General features: G+C 51.9%; 9 protein-coding genes across 9 annotated transcripts, besides 3 other annotated features; 3 read left to right on the plus strand and 6 right to left on the minus strand.

The window, feature by feature from the left end:
• Positions 1–133: 133 nt before the first annotated feature.
• Positions 134–183: a tandem repeat.
• Positions 184–360: 177 nt separating this feature from the next.
• On the plus strand, positions 361–2,443 carry EKO05_0001131 (uncharacterized protein; the record flags this gene model as incomplete). The annotated part of the gene is made up of 6 exons (XM_059635592.1): positions 361–462; positions 514–584; positions 646–793; positions 847–1,364; positions 1,417–2,258; positions 2,328–2,443. The coding sequence occupies 6 exons, from the start codon at positions 361–363 to the stop codon at positions 2,441–2,443; spliced, it is 1,797 nt and encodes a 598-aa protein (XP_059491575.1).
• A 2,365-nt stretch (positions 2,444–4,808) lies between these two features.
• Positions 4,809–5,033, minus strand: EKO05_0001132 (uncharacterized protein; the record flags this gene model as incomplete). Its single annotated transcript, XM_059635593.1, has 1 exon — positions 4,809–5,033. One exon carries the CDS (start codon positions 5,031–5,033, stop codon positions 4,809–4,811), a length of 225 nt encoding a protein of 74 aa, XP_059491576.1.
• A 98-nt stretch (positions 5,034–5,131) lies between these two features.
• Positions 5,132–5,189: a tandem repeat.
• Positions 5,190–8,230: 3,041 nt separating this feature from the next.
• On the plus strand, positions 8,231–8,665 carry EKO05_0001133 (uncharacterized protein; the record flags this gene model as incomplete). The annotated part of the gene is made up of 2 exons (XM_038937577.1): positions 8,231–8,419; positions 8,471–8,665. The coding sequence occupies 2 exons, from the start codon at positions 8,231–8,233 to the stop codon at positions 8,663–8,665; spliced, it is 384 nt and encodes a 127-aa protein (XP_038801893.1).
• A 162-nt stretch (positions 8,666–8,827) lies between these two features.
• On the minus strand, positions 8,828–9,205 carry EKO05_0001134 (uncharacterized protein; the record flags this gene model as incomplete). The annotated part of the gene is made up of 1 exon (XM_038944898.1): positions 8,828–9,205. The coding sequence occupies one exon, from the start codon at positions 9,203–9,205 to the stop codon at positions 8,828–8,830; it is 378 nt and encodes a 125-aa protein (XP_038801894.1).
• A 1,402-nt stretch (positions 9,206–10,607) lies between these two features.
• EKO05_0001135 (Carboxypeptidase D) lies at positions 10,608–12,405 on the plus strand (the record flags this gene model as incomplete). Its single annotated transcript, XM_038937618.1, has 4 exons — positions 10,608–10,785; positions 10,840–11,002; positions 11,052–11,187; positions 11,251–12,405. 4 exons carry the CDS (start codon positions 10,608–10,610, stop codon positions 12,403–12,405), a joined length of 1,632 nt encoding a protein of 543 aa, XP_038801895.1.
• Positions 12,406–12,850: 445 nt separating this feature from the next.
• Positions 12,851–12,890: a tandem repeat.
• Positions 12,891–14,146: 1,256 nt separating this feature from the next.
• Positions 14,147–15,435, minus strand: EKO05_0001136 (uncharacterized protein; the record flags this gene model as incomplete). The annotated part of the gene is made up of 3 exons (XM_038937458.1): positions 14,147–14,687; positions 14,743–15,099; positions 15,146–15,435. The coding sequence occupies 3 exons, from the start codon at positions 15,433–15,435 to the stop codon at positions 14,147–14,149; spliced, it is 1,188 nt and encodes a 395-aa protein (XP_038801896.1).
• A 99-nt stretch (positions 15,436–15,534) lies between these two features.
• EKO05_0001137 (uncharacterized protein) lies at positions 15,535–16,671 on the minus strand (the record flags this gene model as incomplete). The annotated part of the gene is made up of 4 exons (XM_059635594.1): positions 15,535–16,167; positions 16,221–16,351; positions 16,430–16,475; positions 16,564–16,671. 4 exons carry the CDS (start codon positions 16,669–16,671, stop codon positions 15,535–15,537), a joined length of 918 nt encoding a protein of 305 aa, XP_059491577.1.
• A 793-nt stretch (positions 16,672–17,464) lies between these two features.
• Positions 17,465–18,550, minus strand: EKO05_0001138 (uncharacterized protein; the record flags this gene model as incomplete). The annotated part of the gene is made up of 1 exon (XM_038944899.2): positions 17,465–18,550. The coding sequence occupies one exon, from the start codon at positions 18,548–18,550 to the stop codon at positions 17,465–17,467; it is 1,086 nt and encodes a 361-aa protein (XP_038801897.2).
• Positions 18,551–18,878: 328 nt separating this feature from the next.
• On the minus strand, positions 18,879–22,041 carry EKO05_0001139 (uncharacterized protein; the record flags this gene model as incomplete). Its single annotated transcript, XM_038937422.2, has 8 exons — positions 18,879–19,645; positions 19,700–20,045; positions 20,174–20,635; positions 20,692–21,489; positions 21,546–21,645; positions 21,697–21,793; positions 21,847–21,878; positions 21,944–22,041. The coding sequence occupies 8 exons, from the start codon at positions 22,039–22,041 to the stop codon at positions 18,999–19,001; spliced, it is 2,580 nt and encodes an 859-aa protein (XP_038801898.1). The 3' UTR covers positions 18,879–18,998.
• Between the last annotated feature and the right edge of the window lie 360 nt (positions 22,042–22,401).

The following is a 22,401-nucleotide window of genomic DNA, read 5'->3' on the forward strand; positions in this document are numbered from 1 at the left end:
GGCGTTTGGGCCCTCATGCATTGGACGATAGCTGGAGAAGCATCCAAATCAACGCGATATTCAGTTCAACTCTTCTCCAAAGCCTTTCACCCGTTTGCTCAGTGCTGTCCGTCCTGTGCAATTCCGCACCTGCACCTCGACCTCGACCTGCACCTCGACCTCGACCTCGACCTCGACCTCGACGCTTCAGCCGCAGCCAGCCTTGCCCTGACAGCTGGAGCTACCCCGCACAAACCTAAGCTGACCCGCGGCACGGCTGCGTTCCGAGCACCAGACACTAACGCCCACTGCTCCCGCCTCAATCCCACAAGATGGTCGGCTACTCTCTTTCCTTGCCAATGCTTCTGCTGCTAGGCGAAGATGCTCCGGAAGGTGGTTGCGCGCTCTGTGAGGGCCTCTCCCCTGGTCCTTGAAGCTCGTCGAGGCCTCGCCTCCCCAGCGTTCCGTGCGGGACCAACCGAGGTACGGGGGAGCTCCCCAGCGCAGAGCTTGGATAGCCGTTGACCGTCACAGCCCGCCCTCCTCGAACAAACGGTGCCGGAGCACTTTGCAGGTGTCGTGCGGCAGTTCGGCGATCGCAATGCGTGGGTCGTCTCCCACGCGCCCACGCGCCCACGTGGTGTTCCAGCTGATCCATGCAAACAGCGTCATCTCGCACCGCCAGCGCACAATCCTCACGTACGAAGCGCTCGACCGCGACTCCAATGCCCTCGCCCGCGGCCTGCAGAAGAGGGGCGTGAAGAAAGGCGACCGCGTGGCTGTGTCGCTGGGCAACAATGTCGAGTTTGCTACCGTGCGACAACCCCACCAACGGTCACAGATGCACAGGAATTGACGGCTGCACAGACTACGTACGCCCTCTTCAAGCTGGGCGCCATCCTCGTGCCCTTGAACCCGGCCTTCAACGCGCCCCAAGTCCTCTCTGCGCTGAACCACCTCGAAGCCGCCCACCTCATCATCGGCGCCGAAACGAACCTCCCGCGAAAGGACCCGCGTTCCAACATCTCGCTCCTCACCCATCTCGTTCCCAATTTGACGGGCGCCAACCTCGAGTCTGAGCTCGTGCCGTCTCTACGAAATGTCATCATGGTCGACAATGCCCAGGGGAGGATCGACTGTGCAGTGTACAAGAGCGCCACGAGATACGAACAGGTGCTGGAAGACGGCGGACAGGGCAGCGCACTCGACGACCAGGGACTCGCTCCCAACGACACCGTGAACATCCAGTTCACCTCAGGCACAACCAGCATGCCCAAGGCTGCCTGTCTGAGCCACCTCAGCATACTGAACAACGGCAACAGCATCGGCGACAGGATGCTGCTGACTGAAAACGACCGTGTGTGCAGTCCCCCGCCCCTCTTCCAGTAAGCCATACCGATTGTCTCCTCAGCGTCCAACACTGACTGACGGACTCAGCTGCTTTGGCTGCATCCTCGGCTACATGGCGACTGCAACTCACGGCTCCGCCATCATCTGGCCAGCCGAAGCCTTCGACCCGCTCGCCACCCTCGAAGCTGTTCGCGAGTACAAAGCCACAGCCCTCTACGGCGTTCCCACCATGTTTATCGCCGAACTCGACCTGCTCGCTCACGGCGCCGTTCCCAAGGACGGCTTCGAGCACCTGCGGACAGGTATCGCGGCCGGAAGCTCGATACCTGCTGAGCTCATGCGCAAGCTGCATAAGCAGCTCAACTTGACCGAGCTGACAATATGCTATGGAATGACAGAAACAAGCCCTGTGAGCTGCATGACCACCACCGACGATCCCATTGAAAAGAGGATTGACAGCGTGGGGCGACTGTTACCACACGTGCAAGCGAAGGTTGTGGACCCGAGCGATTGGTCACGCACGCTCGGCATCGATGAAAGAGGCGAACTTGCTGTCAGCGGCTATCTGCTGATGAAGGGGTACTGGGGCGACGAGAAAAAGACGTCTGAAGTCATGGTGGCTGACGACAACGGCGTAGTGTGGATGCACACAGGCGACGAGGCTGCAATGGACGCCGATGGCTACGTCCGCATAACGGGGCGCATCAAGGATCTGATCATCAAAGGCGGCGAGAACATCCATCCCCTCGAAGTCGAAAACTGCCTCTTCGCACACCCCGCCATCCGCGAGGTCAGCGTCACCGGCCTCTCAGACGAACGATACGGCGAGGTGGTTGCTGCATTTGTCGTCCAGCACGACGGCGACGAGGGCCACATAACAGCCGACCAAGTCCGGGCCTGGGTCAGGGAAAGGCTGAGCCACCACCTAGGTAAGTCCTGCTGCGACGTCTCGAAGAACCGAAGTAGCCATGGGAGAAACCCAGAGCTAACCTAGCCAGTGCCCAAGTACGTCTTCTTCGTGCAAGACTACCCCAAGACACCGAGCGGGAAGATACAGAAGTTCAAGCTGCGAGAGTCGGGCATCAAGTGGCTGCAAGACGGGCGAGGGTTGTAGTAGTTGGTCTAGAGATGTCAATAAAATCCAATCAGGTTCCTGTTCATCAGCCATCCACCGTCTTGCGCCCAGTGACTTACTCGGGTTCCTACAAACCCTGCAACGCTTCTCGGCTAACAAGTACACCAAATGAAGGACAGTTGCCAACGCGAGTAACCGGTAGGCAATAGTTCTTCCTCTCTGGACACTAGTATCCAAACACTCTAAAAGAAAGAAAAAAGCAAAGCAAGTAGCAGTTGAAACTCTCCTAGACTAAATGCAAAGGCAAGGAACGTAGTTTAGAGCATTTACCAGACCTTTTGCGAATCTTCTACGTACATAGTAAGTAGTAGACACAGCCTGCATAACCGCCTAGTGCTCCACGAAGCGTCTATCTACTTCCTGAATCACAGTACCTAGTAGTGCAGTGTAATACATGCCTTACGGAGAGAACTCCCCCCGCGCGTCTTCCATGGTGCCATCGCGCAACACTCAGCCCACCCCACCCCCACCTCGACACTCGTCCAAAAGCGTCGACGCAGCATGACGTCGTCGTCGCCGGAGCCTCGTGGCGACTAACCAGCTCCACCCACCGCAGACACCAAGCGAGCGAAAAGCTTGTCTCGTGCTGGAGGCTGCACAGATGACCTGCGTGCTGCTGCCCTATCTGGCTCACGTGCTGGTGGTGGTTGATGTTGCCGTGTGGGGAAGTAGCACGCGCCGAGCACTCCGAGGCAGTTCGCATGCACGCCGTTGTTGTGGCTTGGACGTCTTGCTTGCGGTGGGACTCATGCGCAGTGGGTGGTGTGGCGGTGCTGTGTTAAGTACGCAGCGGGTTTGGATGCGTGGTTGCTAAGTATCTCACACACACACACACAAAGAGTACATAGTACGTCCGCTCTGTATAAATCCCAACGAGGCGATAGACAGGGGCATTTACATGTGTGCAACTTTTCCATCGGTGTGTGCGAGATGGGAGGTGGTGACAGGGCTGGAATCTTGATTTTGACGCGCGGCTTCCTTGTTGGGGATGCGGAGAAAAATAGGACGGCTGCTTTTGCGGTCGACGCTTTTAGAACACCGTACACCGCGCGCCGCACACTGCATACTGCGATATAGGTACAGTATTCCAGTGTGTTGGGCCGCTGCCCGCTGCGTGATCCGGGGTGCTGCGTTCATGTGCGGTATTTGCGTGGTAAGACATCGTAGCCACCCGCAATGCATGCATGCATGCATCGTGGAGTCAGAAAGCCATCAACATCACCACAGGTTCCGCGTAACTTTCTCGTTTTTCACCTTGCTGAACTCAATCAAAGGCCAGGCATGCACGTACACTCCATACTTGGCACACAATGCCGAGCTCCACACTACCGTCTGGCTTCTCGCGGCCGTCAAAGCGGGAGTGGCATGGGAGGAGGGGAGGGGTCTCTCGGCGCAGCATAACGTCATAGCTCACTGAGCAAACACCAAGGAAACCATGCATGCCCAGTTTTCCGCTTCCAAGATGCCCTGCTGTGCACCGATCCACCGCAATCGGCGTGATCGATCCAGTGACCCTTCCAGACCCTGTCCGCGCTTCTGGTCTCGACGCAACGAGAAATTGCTGGCTGACCCACACCTGGCTTTTTGCTCTGCCCCACGTTGGTTCCAGATTGCGAGTCTTCAATCTCGACAGTGGGGATGCGTTGGTGAGGAGAGGGAAAGGATGTGCGGATTTGTGGTCTGGGTTTTTCTGGACACGCGCGTCGAGGGGTTGGCGTCGTGTGGGTGATTGCAGCGTCTTACGCCCCCAGCGTTCGGTAATGCTGGCCTTGCACAACCTGATTAGGAGTATGGCTGGCGTTTCAGACACATGTCGAACATGCGTGGATGGGTGAGGATGGTGTGCAAACATGGTGTCACGGGTTCATATGTCTGTGGGGCTGCATTCCGAGGAGAGTCATTTGTACGTGTGCCGGTTTCACATGAACGCAATGTTGACAAGAAGATGATACGGTGGAGTAACCACGGCGGAACGCGGTTCATCACTATCGCCCAGTTGAACAATGCACGCAAGAACGCGGTGAATGCATGGTGGTACGACGAAGTTCGTATTGAAGGTCATTCATACGTAGATCTTCTCCAAATCCTCCGCGGATCATGCTTCCTCTGTGCATCGTGGCAGCTTGTGTGCTCTTCGATGTCTCGTGCTTCCCTGTCGTGCCCCGCGCCTGCGCTAGTCCGGTCTAATTGAATAAAATGGTATATCGTACAGCCGAATGAAAATCCGCTGCGCTGTGTGAAATGCAAATACAGATGCCGCCCTAGGATGGATGGTGACGGTCCGGTAGAAGAGAGTGGTGTTCAAAGACACCGTTCGCTAAGGTTCAAGTAGTGGCTGGTTCGTTCAAGTCGTTACAAGTTCGGTCGCCTCGTCGACGACTACGAAGCCCTCGTGGGAGCCGAATTGAGTTGCTTGAGGGAAGCAAAGGATGACGTCATTGCCGAGTACGCAGCCGATGGTCTGGAGTTGGTCGAGGACGACGAGGATGTGCTGCTCGAGCGAGCTTGGAGGTTGAGAGCTATGCAGTCTCCGCATCGATTGCCGTCTGCGTTGCAGCGACCTCGACATCCGCGTTCGTAGTTGGCGCAAGAGAACATCTTGGTTGATGGGTTGAGGTAGAGTATGGGTTGACTAGCGTTGTACGTTGGAGTGGTATCGATCTTGGTTGACGATGATCTTGGTGGATGATGATCTTGGTCAATGATGATCTTGGTTGATGGTGATCTTGGTTGGAGGTGATGGTATTTGGGGATGGTATTTGGGGATGGCTGACAATGCCAAAGGGGGACAGTAGAATATATGTGCCCAAGCAGAGTAATACCGGACGGCCGATGATGTAGCTGCTGAAGCCCAAGAGTGCTCACGTTGCCTGGCCGGCAAAACAACCTTATTAGATAGCGTGGTGCGTGTTGACGTGCCTCGGGCGTATGCAAGGTGGGACCTCCTGACCAATCAAAGCGTAGTGGCTTCGTAACCTCGATAAACAACACGAACTGGGCAGGAATACAGTACAACGATCGAATGACTCGATAATGGCCGGCGATGGTGGGAGCTGGTGAGCATTCGAACCTGTCGAGGGTCCTGATCTCTTATCTAGTCTACGTGGTCGTGGTCTTGGCCAAAATTTCCGAAATGAAGATTGAAGGTCCTTGCAACATCGAGCCAGAGACGCCCCGTCGGCTTGTGCAGGATCTGCATGAGTGTACATAGTATGCACGCATGCACCGCGCCCGCTCACCACCATTATCCCCGTTGACGCCGACGTTGTTGCACTCTCCAGACCCTGACAAACACTGCATCCGCGCTTCCCGGTTTCTATGGTGCACTATGGACTCATGGAGGCTCAGCAGTCAATTTTTTCCGGCGTCAGGACCAAGCTGGCGCAGCACCACCTCTGCATCCTGATAACCATACCAAGTCGCATCAAGTCAGTCTCCACATGCACGAGATGACGGTGGCATGATTGCAAGGTGAACACTAGGAGCTAAGCGACCGTTGTTGCAAATCAAGCAGCCATACCCAGGCTTCTGTCCTAACACCGTGCATCGCAAGCGCCCATGACCCACGAAGCCGCCCATGGGCCATTCGAAACAAGTCGCAACTGCTGCCTGAAACACCATCAACGGCAGATAAGCAAGATTGAGATCTGTTCATACTCTCAACAACTCACGGGCTGATCGCTGGGCAGGTGTAAACCTACTTGGGTTCCACCGCTGCAGTTTTCACGGTGAAAGCCCAACCTGGAGGCTTTCAGTCGTGGCCCAAGTATCTTGACCTGTTCCTGCAAGCTCCTTCGGTCCTTTCAAAGCACCGAAAGCCTAACCTTTGTTAGCCTCTTCAACAGCTTAACCTTGCCGGAACGTACGGCAGCGCTATTGCCTATACCCGTCGGTAGAGCGCTTTAGACCCATTACTCGCCTTGCAACGAGTGCGCGATTCCACACTCTGGACCTTCATAATCTTGCAACGAGCATCATAATTCGTACGAGCCTCCACATCTGTGTCGCGGGTTGTGGGTCGTTGATCAACACGCGAGCGGGTCGATCGAGCCTGGAACTTGACGATACGCGTAAACCTCATACAAACACTCGAGTCTGGAACCAGCGTGGAAGAAGTCTCTTAAGAATGACGTCGAAGGGAATCCCTTGGAACATTTGGTTTTGCAACCCCAGTTTGGACGCCAGAGTTGTCGTTCATGCGCTTCACATCGCGACAATGGACTAATTGAGCATCTCGCCAAGTCGTACACTGGGATCAGAAGAGCGCTCCAAAGGAACACGATCGATCTACAGCAATCCAAGCTATCAGCTGTTCCACAAGCATTGTGGCGTCAAAGGCTCTTTCTCTGGAGAAGATTAATGTCAGCTCACTAATACAGGGTCGCTGGAAACGTGAATTATGTTTTCTTCACATACAGGTTAGAATGCCCTCTGCTGCAAGAGGGGACTATTTGCCAACAGTGGTTGTGCAGGTCATGCTTTTGACTTTCGACTTGGTCCCTATTCAAGAGGTGCATTGAACGTTACTTCCAAGACGATGAAGTTTCCTCATCAAGGTCCAGCTGTCGGTTGAAATCTTACCGGTTCAATCAGGCAGACGCCGAACTGTACCATTGCATGCACAACGATTTTTTACACATATGCTTATCTGTCTTCACGAGAATACTCTACATGAGCGAAGTATGGATTGTGCCGGAGCCTTGAGTGATATCTACCTGAGTCGTGGCCTTCAATCTCGAACTAACCAATATCCTACTGGCAGACCTGAGCTTCCCCATCCGAGTTGAAATCATTTCGCTTGCATGTGAGCTAAAGTCAAGAGATATGTGGTATATTGCCAGCCGTTCGAGTATAAGTCTGCTGTTCTACCAACACGAAGAAGACCTGGCTCTATTTCCTCTCTACATTCTCGACAGTCAGCAGAGCGACGAGACTGGTGCCTCACCAAGATGGCAACGTTTCAGCTCTCCAACAACAAAACACCGAACCCATCAAACCGATATGTCCTTAGACCTCGCTGTGAAATCCGATAACTACGATTTAAGCATGCCGAATGGGCCGCCGTGATCGTCTCCCACAGCGACGGGGCCTATTCTTTGGCATGAGCAGTCGTATGTCCCGAGAAGGACGGCAAAGACATGATCCAAATAGCCTAGGACGCAGACGATCTGCTGATGCACCAAATCGACATCGAACTATCTTTCGACGCACTCGACACCGAACACTTCTTCAAGCATGAAGAGAGCAAGACGACTGAAGGCAAGCTATACTGGGACATGTCACAGCCGAGCGTGAAAGAGTCCTAGGGGTTAGAGGCCGAAGCACGAAGGTCGTCGCAACCGATGGATTTCCCTCTTGTCAGCGTGGCGCTGTCCTACGACGCATTCAACGCACTGGATGCGTCAAGGATGGAGCCACTTCTTGCGGCTTTGAGATGTTCGAGCCTGCAATTGAGTTGTCTCTGGGATTCAAGTATATTAAGCAATCAAAGCCGCATCAATCCGTCGCCAATGACAATGTCTCCGCAACAAGAATAGTAATTACGCGCAAAGCCTATCACTCTTATTGACTGTTATCCGAGTTTCGGTCGTGGTGGATTGCTCGGCGGGTTTGCGGAAGCGCGAAGTGGGCTGCGGGGTCCACAGCTTCAGGTACGTCACAAGCTCCGCAAGTATTGTAGAAAACTTCGATTGCGAGTGCGAATCTTCCCTCAGATGACTTAATTTTGCGAATAGCCTGTCGCATAGTAACACCAACACGAACATTATGGTCTACACAATCATCGTACACCTGTACGCCAAGGCGGACGAGGAGAGCATTTCCAAGCTCAAGGCGAAGCTTGTCGAGGCCAGCCAGGTCTACTCCAAGGACAAGGAGACGCTGAGCTGGTTCGTCATGCAGGATACTGTCGACCCGAGGAAATTCAGCATTGTCGAGAGATACCAGCAGGAGAGCGTACGTTTACCCAACAGTGTGGCCCATTCATCATCACTGACACATACACAGTCCCAGCAGTACCACTTGAACAACCCTTACTGGAAGACCTTCGACCCATACGTCTTGCCTCTGCTCGATGCGCCGATGGACCTGCGAAGACTCGAGGAGATGGACACCAGTGCCACCGCGGCTAGTGCGCATTACCACTGGGATGCGCTGAAGGAAGATACCACTGTTGCGAGCATGTACAAGGACGCAAACTGAAGAAGATGAATGTTGTCGAAAGAACACGATAGCCAGCAACAAGACACCGGTTCATCCACATCGCCGACACTTGAGTGTGAGAATGCGCGTGAAACGCAAGGAGACTAGAGGGCAACAGAACCATCATGAAAGATTCCAGTCGCCGCCTAGATCTGCCCACATCTACTCTCTTCGATGCTTGTACTTGGCATCAACAGCCACGATTCCCAGAAGCAGTAATGCGACACTGATCGTCATGAACACAATAGAAGTCCACATGCAGCAATGCCGTTCATTGGCCCTGAGCTTCCGTTTAGACGTGAGGGTATCGCATGTCTCGCAGTGCTGATGCGGCGTGAATGAAGACTGCACATTAGAAGATATCGGCACGGTATGATCGTGCGCCAGCTCGATGTCAGATTCGTTTTGGGGGACCGTCGCGTAGGCAGAAGCTGGTCCTGAGCTTGGGACTGCGTTCACGGGGTGCTCGTGATTGAAGCCATGCTCATCGTAGGCGGGTGCGGCCTCAGAGGACGACAGTAGCTGGCTTTGGTGGCCCATGGTGGTGTTTGCGGCTGCTGTGAAAACAACGTTGCGGTAGGTTTGCGTTTGTTCTACGGCTTTCGTGCGAGCGACTGATTTTCATAAGTGCTTGTCGGTTTGTCATACCGGTGAGCTGGAGGCCCAACGAGGTCGATTCAGGGCTGCGGCTGCCGTGTCAGCCGGTACAGCGACAATGTCACGCTTGTAGCCCTTCTTGCGCAGCCAAGCTGAACCATTCGCCGGATCAAGTGGCAGTGCTCATCTCAACACCACAACAACTGGTCGACCGATTCGTTGGGAGCTATGGCCACCTCAATCTATCTCTTCCGTTGACGCCTTGAGTTTCCAATTTTTGGGCCTTCCAGCCTCTGTCATTTGCCTGCGTAAGACGTGGGGTGTGACATATGATCTGAGCGATAAAATCAATACAAGTAGGCGTTAAGGTTGTCGCTGCGGCGGTTTCCTCATGGTCCGCCACCGCCCGCAGTCGGTTTTGCACTCGACAAGGGTGGTGCCTGAACGGAGCAGAAATACGAGCTGCTTGCACTCAGCATCTGGTCATCCTTTATAAGAAGAGAACCCCAGCTGTAGCAAATCTTATTCCTACTCCTTTCAGGCACCCCCCTTGTAAACACCATCGCCCGTGCAAGGCCTTCTTTGGCTGTATGGTGTTGGATGCGTGGAGTAACAGCGTAAAGTGCGCCGAGCAAATCAGGTTGTATCACCTAAGCCAGCCAAGGACTGTCTGGCAGACTGTCGGTCGCACTACCTCTTCTGGTGATTGCGCAAACCCAGAAACCTAGCGTCGTTATCGTGTTCTCTACAAACAGAAACAGAACGGAATTTGACAAGTTGTTTATTTCCGCAAAGACGCCGTCAATTGGTTTCCTCCTTCTTGCCCCCGTCCGTTCTTCAAGCTCCCTGCAGCTCACCAAGCAACGACAAGCTTGACAAGCTTCGGTTGCATCGCCGCCTAAGGCTTATTTGCTGGATCCCTGATACTGCGCATGCTCTGCACGGTACACTAGGGGCGTTCATCAAATCACGAACGAGCAATGCCAGGCGGTTGCATGAAAATGGTCGATTTGCGGGGCCGTACCAGCCCTTTGAGGAAGGTAGAAGTTCATGGTCGACCACGCCATGTCAGGGTCTCTTGCAATCATCAACAGCCGAACTCCAGCAGTGGTATCGTGAACCAATGGCCAGCATTTACCTCGACCCACAATCTTACAACCCTCCGAACGACCCGTCTTATCCCAGGCCGTTCGGGTGCTCTGAACTTCCTCCTTCTTCTCGTAGTTAAGCGTCAGGACCTGGGTGCAGCAATGCCGTCACTTTCAAAAAAGTTCAAATACTGCTGTTGGACCAGCACTTGGAGCCCAGTTCATCTGGTTACAGCTCCCATTCCATCCGACTCAAGATGAAGCTCCTTAACCTCGTCAGCGGGCTGCTTTGCGCTTCCTCTGCGCTTGCTTTCAAGAGGCCTACCAAGCATTCGCTTCCCAGGTCTGTAGTCGAGAAGCGCGTGGCCAACCAGCCCTTCTCGCACCCAGAGATTCAGAAGCGAGCTTCTCGCTTCTTGACAAACAAGACCGAGGGTACGTAAAGCCTGGGAACAAAATTCAACCAACATGAAGCTAATTTTGCACCAGCGTTTGCTGTCAATGGCTCCGGCATCCCAGAAGTCCCCTTCGACATTGGCGAATCTTACGCTGGATTGCTGCCAATAAGCGACAGCCCTGATGAGACACGCAAGCTTTTCTTTTGGTTCTTCCCCTCGACAGCTGAACAGACACCTGAACACGTCACTATCTGGTAAGGGTTACTATACCTTTTCTGCAAGACTTTTACTGACTTGCTTCAGGCTGAATGGCGGACCTGGCTGCTCTTCACTCTCCGGCTTTTTGACCGAGAATGGCCCCTTTACCTGGGAGGCCGGCACGCTCGCCCCCGTCCAGAACCCCTACGCCTGGACCAACCTGACCAACATGCTATGGGTGGTAAGTCGGATATCTTTGCAAGATTTGATTCGTAAGGCAATATAGATTACTTACCATACTCAGGAACAACCGGTTGGCGTTGGATACTCCCAGGGAATACCCAACATCACCAATGAGGTCGAACTTGCGGCCGAATTTCGTGGATTTTACAAAAGTTTCGTCGACACCTTCCAAACTAAGCATTGGAAGACATACATAACCGGAGAATCTTACGCCGGATTTTACGTTCCTTACATCGCCGACGGCTTCATTTCTGCCAACGACACTGAATACTTCAACTTGGCCGGTATCTCGATCAACGACCCCATCATTGGAGATTCGACTATCCAGCAGCAGGTGGTCATCTTACCCTTCGCTGAGCTCTGGCAGAATCTTTTCTACCTCAACGAGACCTTCCTTGAGCAGGTCCGTGATCTCCAGGTCCACTGTAACTACTCGTCCTACCTCGATACCTACTTCAAATTCCCGCCGCCCCAGGGGCCCTTCCCCCTTCTGCCAAACCCTTACACCCAGGCCGGTGAGTGTGACATGTTCGACACCTTCACCGACGCTATCTCCGAAATCAACCCCTGCTTCAATATTTACCACGTCACCGAGACATGCCCCCACCCATATAGCCAGCTCGGCATAGTGAACGGCGGCGATTACTCTCCCCCCGGGGCTGTCATCTACTTCAACCGCACCGACGTCAAGGAGGCTCTGCACGCACCTGTTGACACGAACTGGCAACAGTGTACTGACAAAAATGTCTTCGGTAACGGCGATATCTTCAGCTACGCTTCTGATACATCTGTCGGCCCTGCCAACAGCGGTGCTCTTCAGCGCGTCATCGAGTTCACCAACAACACCATCATTGGTTCAGGCGACCTTGACATGATCCTGTGTACCAACGGTACTCTGTTGGCCATCCAGAACATGACCTGGAACGGTGCACAGGGTCTGTCAGAATACCCTGCTACACCGCTGTACGCACCGTACCACCCCGAGTACAATGATGGCGCTCTTGCCGGTGCGGGTTTCCAGGGTGTTTGGACTGCTGAGCGTGGATTGACATTCTACACTGCCCGTCTCGCTGGCCACGAGCTGCCCGGCTACACTCCTGGTGTCGCCTACCGTATGCTAGAGATTCTCATTGGCAAGGTGAAGGATTTCAGCAGCACGGAGAGCTTCACTACCCAGACCGGCAACTACTCTGGTGAAGTACCTCTCTACAGGTAGAATCGAAAACCTGCATGTAAAAATGTAGTTTGACGATCAGAGTTGTTGACAATAATTTCCGTGTACACGGTCAACAATTATATTCTTCACTTTACATTATACGAGCCTTGGTCACTTTGACATCACGTGATGTTGATAAAGCAGATGTATCGTCTTTGCAAACGACCGACCTATTATCCTTGAAGGGTTCCTTGTTGCCCGTTCTCTTGTCATGTGAAGTCTCTGTTTGGCCCAAGTGTCGGCAGGTGCGTGTTTGCAGGTGCCCATTCCTCGTGTTCCCCATCAGTCGGCTGTTTTCGCTCAGCCGTAATAGTTCATCGTGACTAGTGATTTGTGCTTTTGCCGTGTGGCGTGCGGCTTGTTTTTGGAACAATATCCCATTTGGTTTGGCCTGATGTGGTGCTTGAAGTTTTCCCTCGATCTAACAACATTTCCTCATATGCTTTTCCTCCCTTATTTCCTTTCTTCCATTCTTCCCTTCTTTCGCTCTCAAGTCCAACTTCTTGTCGTTGAGATTCGAACATGGAAGTTTTGGAGATGAGGTGGAGCATTGTGGAATCGAACACGGCTGTTCGAGGAACGCGCTACATAAACCTGAACATTCGGAATGGGAGTTTTATTGACCAATCTGCGGGGCGACTAGGATCGGTATGTACCCACGCCAAGGTTACCGCCAGTCTTGGTAGCAATGGTCGGGTATCTGCCAACGATCAATGTGCCAGAACAAGTCACGGGTGGAAGGTTCTCAAGAAGGATTCAGAAACGCTGGTGGTTATCGCGCAGTGGGATGCTGTCCACATGATCTCAAAGACGACAAAAGTATTGCTGCGGGAGAATTTGGCATCGCAACGGCATGGACGCAAAACAGGACAAGATTTTGGACGACATGCGCAATGCACTCGAAGTCGTGGACAAGGCGCTTGACGGAGAATCAAAATAAGGAAAGCTTGCCAGAGAATCGCAAGAAGGCCAGAATCAAAGAAAGATGGGTAAAGCTATTGTTGAAGCCGACGTCACGGATGCTATTGAGAACACCAGAGCGGAGCTGGAATCGTTCAACATGGATGAATTTGCACCAGCCGTCCAAGCTCAGCAGTGGAAACTCACGAAGGTTGCATCCCCAGACAAATGTTCCTCTCTTTCTAATGTTTCATAGCGTGACAACAGCTAGCTGAGCTTAACCTAGCTGAAGAGCCGTACCCATTTACGACACCTGCGGTGATTATGCACGGTGATTATGCACGGAAGGCTTAAGAGCAACAAACCTACAGCAGCCGTGCCTGTGGCTCCCTGAACTGCTTTCGAAGCTGTATCGTTCACTCAGATAGCTACGTCTGGCTATGCTGCATCAGGCTGTAAGACATTCAAGGGGGTCTTCTATTTCAACAAACAGTACAAGCTGGTATTTGTAGGGCGACCTTTCAACGTGGAGGAGAAGTATACGCTTCGAGGCTTAGGGTGGTATATGCGGGAGGAGCGAAGCAATGCGAAGCTGCCCCTTGCCAACCATTCGCCGACTCGGTGGTCAGGCTCTCCTGTCCACGCGAATTGACAAATGTCCTATGGGAGTCATTGCGCGCCACCGCACTCAGTACGGTGCTACACGGAAAGCATGCTTCATGAGTCTTTCCTTTTTCTTTTCTCTAGTTAACATAAATACATCCCAAACATTTCCACTGGCATCTGACAACACTACATCTCTCTGTTCGCTTTGAAAGACCTTGTACAATCTAAAGACTCGTTACAGCGTAAGAGCGTTCCACCTGTGAATCAGAGCATTAAGTCTTCCCCTCGTATCACCATCGCTTTTTGATGCGTCTTCGGGCCCATTCTGTACATACTCTAGCTTCGATGGAAACCCATACTCGATAAGGATATCGCCTGTGTCGATTGGTTCTTTGATCGCAATGAACGAAGCCTTTGCCGCAGGAGGTATCCTTTTCTTCATGCCTCGGGCAACTGCCTCGATCCCCCGGATTGGAAAGACTAGTCCTGGCAGATCTAGCGGCTCCCGACGGAGTCCTATCGCGGCTCTAGTGAAAATCTGTTGGCTGAGAGGGTCGTCCAGGGATGGTATGAGTGTAATGCACGCGTGGTATAGCGCGTTGAGAAACATCGCTGAGTAATGTCCTGGTAGGTGGGTATTGAAGTGATGCTCTACTGTCTCTACGATACGTTGACAGTGTGTGACACGGAGCTCATCCACTGTTGTGTGATCTATGAAATTGGTCTTATAATGCAAGAACCGTAGTGCGAAGATGGCTACCTCTTCGTAGTGTACTCTAGACAAGCATTAGCTCAACACTACTCGATCTTTGTCCTGGATTTCGGAAATACCTTAACAGACTAGTACCTGGGGTATAGTTCAACTCGTTCAATAAATGGTTTGGCAGTGACTTCCGCCATGCTAAGACCTTGTTGTAAAGTCCTTTCCTTATCGTAAGGTCATTCTCGTTCCCAGACCTGAGCAAGTCTTCGTTGTACTGTATGATTTCATTCTGCAATATATTCAGATCGCACGCTGCGCTCAGGACCCCGGGTGCGAATTGAGGGCGAGGTGAAGCGCTTGTGAATGCTTGGCCAAATAGATCGACGTTCTCAACAGGCCCTGATGGTTCTACTTGCTCATGAAACAATCGTGGGACAGTCGGTTTTCGGAGAGCCGGCGTCTTGTTCTGCAGTGCTGCCAATATGCTGTCCAAGTTAACTTTGCATATTTCATCCGAACAAGCTTCGTTACCTTTCGTAGCAATAGACGCCCCACACAGCCCTACAATATGCTCTTTTCTCTTCCGGATCAGAAATCTGTGAAAGCCTTGCAGGGATTGCAAGGCGATCCAACATATCATACCCTAGGTGTCGGTAAACGGCGCCTGCGCGGTCTCGCCCGAAGTATGCACTGTTCATGAACATGATGACGGAGCCTTGAGCGGTAGGCAAAGATGGCACATCTATATCATGTTCGAGGTGTCGTCTAGCTTCGGCATCAAATAACTCACACAAGTCTCGTCCGGTAATGGTTCGGATCATTTTCACTTTGTCCGAGTAGAACTAAATGCCATCGTCTTAAGTAATGGTACGGCGCAGTGCGTAGGTAACAGCTTACAGACTGTGTTTGTGGAGACGGAATTAGCAAATGCCTGCATTCACCAGAGGATCATCGGCAAGCCCAGACTCCTCGGATAGAGTGTTGATCAGGAAGGGACTTACTTGTATGGTGCAAATCGCGTTCACAAGAAATGGCGAACAAAACTTCGCTCGTTTGATATCGCCCGTGCGCATGTCTCTAATGAAGCACTTTTGATCAACAAAAGGGAGGAAATAATACCCATCCCATGCAAAAAAAGCTGATATAAGTGCAGAGACAAGGCCATCGTCAGCTACTGCTGTCCATGGCCGAGCGCGCAACTTCCACGGGCTCAAACGATATGCTTCAGCATCGAGTCTTTCCACCTGTGGATGGGCAGAAAGTTGGGAGACTGGGCCGGGATTCGGGAGCAAGAGGTATGCTTGTTTAACGAAGTGCAATACTCGAATAGGATCTCCGCTGGAACGCAGGCGCCGATATATCTCGTCGGCTTCAGATTCGGTACGTGTTGTCAGGATGTTGAAAAGATCTCGAAGCTGATTTCTTTCTCTATCGGCCCATTCAAACCTCTTCTTGAGTGATTTCCTACGGTTTTCGTCATCGCTATCGACGGCATACTGACACTCTACGCCACGGCTTTTACAGCGTGCGCAGGTAGGTCGCTCAGCAGTGCACTTCTACTTTCAGGGCTCATTTTTCAAACTTTGACTTCTCAATAGGCACATACCTTTGTTCGCTTGACTCGACAAGTTTCACAAGCCACTGAAGCTCGTGGGCGCTTGTGGTTGTGCTTGAACTTTGGTGAATGGTTTCGGTCGATCCCAGGAAGTAAAGGCCTGGGATTGCGGTTCCATCGACCTTCCATCATGTGTCAGGCTCGAAGTGACCGAGCACAGTAACGTTATGCTACTGCTCAGGAGCAGTGAGTGAACCTACGGTAAGCTGTTTTCGCGACGTGCGACTGATGTTTGAAGCGCAAAGCCTTTTTGGGGTTAGCCTTGCCACGTGCTCTGACAGAAGACTATTCACTCATTCTGCTACGCAAGGAATCGAATTGAGAGGACCCATACCTGTGCAAAAGAACACGCAGTTCGTTGACAGACAGTGTCCAACAATCTGGTGTTCTCTTTTTGATAGCTCAGACGGTATTGGTTAGGATTTCCGGATCCTCTCCGCATACCTGCATATTCAGGATGATTGGCCCGACGCTACTATGCAGTCACGTGCCTATCACGTGCTAGTCTGATCAACGCGCCTTCATTGTCCTTGATCTTTCAGAATGTTGCGCGACAAGTTGTTAAGGTAGAGTACGTTCGCAACTTTCGATATGTGTCAAGCACAGTATGCCGAAAAAGCTCGGGTTTAAACCCCCACAAAATGCAGTCTAACACCTACATTGTACGCAGCATCACAACAACTAAGAACTTCAAGGACACCAAGACACATCACACGAAGGTTTTTCTACAAGAGATATGAAAAGCAGAGTTTAATAACCATGCTTGTTTCCTTATCGTATTTCGCTGCTTCGCAAGAATACCGTCCGCATTCGCTCACGAGTCACGACAGATGCCAGATGGACACTGGAGAATGTACAGATCCATAAAAGTAGGCAAGAATGGTCACACATTCTGTAGTACACGGAGTGTGCCTTAATGGAAAGTAGACGGAATGCAGAGTATTGATTCCCGCCCTGTCTTACTCTCCTAGGTCCTTATTGTTTCGTCGGAATCTACCCAACTTTTTGCAACCATCTGTCCTTCCGCCATCGTTCCTCAGCCTGACTTCCAGACGTTAGGTGGCCATTGTTCAATGATCTTATGTGCTCAGTTTGCTTCTATTGATCATCCTCCAACAAACCTGTTGCTAGTTGATCCTAGTAAAAGCCATGGCAGACGCCAGACCCAGATCAACACCAGATTCGACATCGTAAGGTGACGGTACATTCGTATTCATACTGCTCGCCTACGACTTCTAGCCATCGTACCAGCCCATAAAATCCCCCTTAGTGTAGCTGTCTAACACTCCCCTAGCAGTCTCGCGATTATCGTGGCAATATGAAACCGTCTTGTGCACATAGTCAACAAAGGCCGCAACATATGTCTGACACAGCGGCTTTCCATCCTTCCTCACGACAAGTGCTTTGCCCACACCATGACGCCAGTCACACAACGGGATCGTAGGATCGAAGGGCCTCAAGGTAGGGTTCCAGCCAATTAGCTTACGTGGCAAACCGAGTTTCCTGTCACGCCCGCGCGTCTCGGGTGGGAGTCTGCGGAATACAAGAGGGATACCAATGCGAGTCATGATGGGAGTGGCAACTTCGCTCTTTGCGTCGAATTGCGCGGCAGAGGTGGGCAGAATTCCGAGAAAGCGACAGCCCAGCTTCTCTTCCGCTGCGCAGGGATGAATGCGCCTGTGACTATTGAACTTTTCGTTGCACTCGCGGCGCGTGTGGTCATATATGTAACCGATGATGTCGACCAGGTGACGGAAGTCCATGAGATTAAGGTCTTGGATGCGCTTAGTATCCTCCGTAAAGCCGCATGCAACGACGTCACCAAACCAGATCTCCAAAGGTTCCTTTTCGATCGCGAGCGGGCTTTTGTTGACCTGATGGTTGCCAGGGAGCGAGTCGGTGTTGTTGGTTAGGCGTCCGGCCACGGTGATGCCACGTCCAATCTTGCGATGGAGGACTGTGTTGCTCATCTCGTCTTTCTCTATGCCGCCTTGAGAAAGAAATCCGTTTAAGGTACCAAGGTACAGTTTGAGCTGGGGTACCAGGACCCTATCCTCCAGAGTGGCTTCGCCAGTTTCTCCGTTTGCTTTGTCATCGTCCGCTCGTGGTTGAACTTCAAGCCATACGAAACGGGGCAGGTTGTCAACTTCCGCAAAAGAAAGCGCGCGCTTGTGGTATTCACTAAGACGGCGAACATCAGAGAACTCTGCGTAAGCTTCGCAGACGGGCTTATGGACGGGCCAGTCGGTCCTCTGGCAATCTTGAGAGCAGTACCGGGCTTCAAGACAGCCCTTACATCTAGTGCCCTCGTGATCACACATGGCGCACATCAATCGATTTGCTGGCGGGATGCAAGTGTGACCATGTAGGTGGGACATGATTTGTTGGCGAAAAGTGAGCGATGAGAGTCGCTGTCACTCGAGAGCTGCTGGGGTTTCAGTAGTGACGACGAACAGTCACGCTGAGCCGCTTCGTGAAATACCGATAACAAACAAGCACGTTTGCGTGCAGATGAAGGAGAAACTTCCACGGCAATGCGCCTTCACCGTATTGGATGACCTACCTGCAAACTAGCGCACGCTCCACATATCGTGACCCAAAGTGTAGAGCAAATGATATGGAAGTGAAGACACGACAAGGAGACGCGTATGATGCCCAAACAAGTGCAATCTGATGCTATTCAGACGTGCGGCAGTTGCTTACACACATACATTTAATTACACTAGGCTGTTTGAAATCACGCTGCTGCTTCTGCCGTTGCTGCGATGTCTATCCTTTTGACGTTTCGCCAATTTCATGAGATTGCTGTGGCTCCATGTATAAGTCTAGAAGATTCATGTCGCCCAGATCTTCTGGATAGTTGCTGTAATTGAACATGGGCCATAAGTTGTGCATATCCACCACCGGCAGCCCCTCGTCCCAGCTATTGTTGAACGGGTTACTGAATGTTGATGGCACATGGAATGGTGCCGTAGGGAAGCTCGGGTGCATCGATGGATCGTACGAAGAGCTCGGCCCAGGAATCTGATCTTGACCTGTAGCTTGTTCGGATACGTGGTGTTGGTGATCGTCTACCGAGATTAATCCGTTGAAGGACTCGCCCGGAGCCCACCCTGGGCCGGGCTGCTGCTGATACAGTGAACCCAGATGTTCAGACGCCTTTCCGTCTGCAGTCTGATGATTAGTTGAGCCTTGTTGGAGCAGTTCTTCAGTTTTGGCGTGCAGAGCTGGGTCAGTGTTGTGCAGAATCTTCTGCACTACCTGATATGCTCGACCCGCAACGGGATCGTTGTCCTGCATTGTGCGCAGGCAGTTTATCATCTTTTGTATATCCCTGGTGAATTGGTCGCTGTTTTTTTCAGTTTTCCCTCCTTGATATGCGACTTCAAGAAGTAGAACGGCAGTACATTGCATGACTGTGAGGAGATTTTTTAGTCAAGGTATGGTGGAGTTGATACAAGAACACTCACTAATATGTACAGTATTCCACCAGGGCGCCTTCCCGTAGATGAAATCTATGTCAGGTTCGTCGGGAAACAACGCCGTCAAAGCACGAGCCGATTTGATGCAAGTTTCGGCCATTTCAGAGTTGAAATGAGCTGATTTGCCGCTTTCGTTCTTTATGCGCCGTTCTGTTCGACAAAGACATGGCCGGGTAATTAAGATCTTCGTACTCCAGTAGGACATCCAGAGGAGTAGCTGCTCACGCGCTATTCTGGACTGTTTCGGACTGCCTTGCATGTGATGCTCAGATAATGATTCTGCAGCCCAACCTTCAAGATCGCTCAACAAGCCTTTGATCTTGACTTGTATTTCCTAAAAACGATTGTTAGCATAGACTCTGGTCTCGGTGTAATTGGGCACAAGCAAACATTGAGTCAGCAAGTTGAAATCAGCTTGCCATATTGTCTGCATACTGTCACAAAAAGACCTAAAATACATACCTGCCAGGAGTGAACAGCGGTCCGAGGTGCATACAGCTGCGTCAGGACCTTTTGCGTAAGTAATGAGATCGAGATAGTGCCAATAAGATATTGCCCTGCATCGTGAGAGCTGATGGGGTACGAATTTGTTTCGAGGGACTGGCGGCTCTTTCTCTTAGACGGGCGTTGGAAGCCTTCGCTGGTATAGCGTAGATCTCCTGGAAGGATCTTCGGTAGCGGCACAGTACAGTCTTCGTTGGCTATGACTGGCGGGCGGCCGGTGACAGTACTGACCAAGCACTCTATGCTATGCAAGCTCCACCATGTTCGCAGCAACATCTCTTTTGTCGTTTCATCTGCGTTTGGGTCCTCGTTTCGGAGATGCAGACCTAAAGCCAGACCGAGCCTGATCGAGATACCGACCATAAGCCAGGCTCTACTCACGCGTCCTATAACCAGGAAGTAGAGAGAGAGTATGGCAGTCTGACAGTGTGTCAACAACCCGGAAGACTAAATATCAAGGGTCAGATTGGGCTTACCGCTTGGACTAGTGACAGATCGGGGTTAGAGATCAGCATAACAGTATTGTGCATACCAAGGAGGTGGGATGCTCGAGTCATGTACATCAAGTGGTCGCGTTCGTCTCCTTGCCAATCAGCGCCAATCAGATGAGAGTACTTCGCGCCAACTGCGAACGTGAGGTTCAACAATGCCCGCCATCTGTCTGGAACTTGAAAAGGTCGGTTTTCCATTAAAGATTCTATGAATCTGCGCACTTGGTCTTCGAAGCTCGAGGGTAAGATTGGGAATGAGCTATGCACCGTGCTCATGTAACAATTCAGGAGGTGCTCCGCAATTCCTGGGGTTGGTAGTTCGTATGGATTGACAATGATGTCCAGTTCAATGCTGTCGCTGTCGAGATAGAACGTGGCGTCCGTAATATGACGAGTTGAAGTGTAGCTTCTTTCTCTGCGTTGATGGAGTGCCTCGGATCGTTCTTCAGCCGCATTCTTACTGGCACCTGGCGGACCATAAGGGAGACCGCACGGTTCAGTGTCTTGGCTCTGCACTTGACGCTGAAAGGTGCGCAACCATTGCACCTCTGAGTTCTGTCCAAAGTAACCCGTCTCCCTTGACTGTCGAGTCCGTAACAAGTCTTCGTCTAGGAAGTCAAGGTCCTCATTGGAGCCGACTGATGCGGTAACTTGTGCTTCGCCATTCTCTTTCACGGGACTTTTCGAATCTGGACTGCTACTGTTGAAAGAAGACCCTCGTACTCGTTTACCTAGCGATCTGGCTGAAGGTGTCGGATGCGGCTGCATCATGTCGTCTTCGGCCTGCATGACAATTCTCTTAGCAAGTGATTTCTGTACATGGATTGCATCTGGCTTACCGTGTGGATGACATCTTGAATCCTCCTTCTGTCTTCTTCACTCAGCTTTGCACTGAGTTCCGCGAAAAGAGCGACAAAAGTGTGGTTTAGGTCAGTTGCTCTATGAACGCTTAGTGGATTGTGCATACACGGAAAGGTTTGAAAAACATACTCCTTTAAACGATCGCGCCGTGCTTGCTCATAGATACATTTCAAGCCGCTGATCTGACAGTTGAGGCAACGTGGGATGTCGCCTGAACATTTGACCTCTGTCGTGACGTCAGTGAAAAATATCAAATGTTATGATTCAGAGTGAGCCTACTGCGTTTGCGACAAGTCTTGCAGGCCCTTGTACTGTGACCCCAGGGTCAGCACTGTGTGCGTGTGTCTGTATTGAGCATCATTGAAGGAGGACCTACACTCGATCTTCTCGGTTTCTATCCGGGCCTTTGGGTGGAGGCGGTGGGCGGTCGATTTTTGGAATGGCTACCTTGTGGTTGTTCTGCGCGTACGCCATGCTGCGTATTATGCGATGCGCCGGCGCTCAGCGTGATAATGTACTGTCAGGACCAACACCTACAATCACGTGAGTGCGTGATCTTGTTTGCGGAAGAGGAGGGGCATTACGTAGCCCAAGAACACCGTGTTGCGAAGCAAAAGTGTGGCTGCAGTTGCGCCTGGTCAAGCTATGCAAAAGCACCCAGGGGCAGTGGGAAACACGTATGCATAATACAGAGCTCAGCGGAATGATCTTGCCCTAAGGCGTAGAGTCGAGATATACGAAAAGCAGGTGAGTGGGTGTATTGTTGGGCGGCCAGTCCAGATTGCGATCGTGGGATCTAGCGGGGGGCTGAGTGTGTAGTATTGGCAGAACGCG

The sequence above is a fragment of the Ascochyta rabiei genome, chromosome 2, assembly GCF_004011695.2.
Source record: "Ascochyta rabiei chromosome 2, complete sequence".
NCBI lineage: Eukaryota > Fungi > Ascomycota > Dothideomycetes > Pleosporales > Didymellaceae > Ascochyta > Ascochyta rabiei.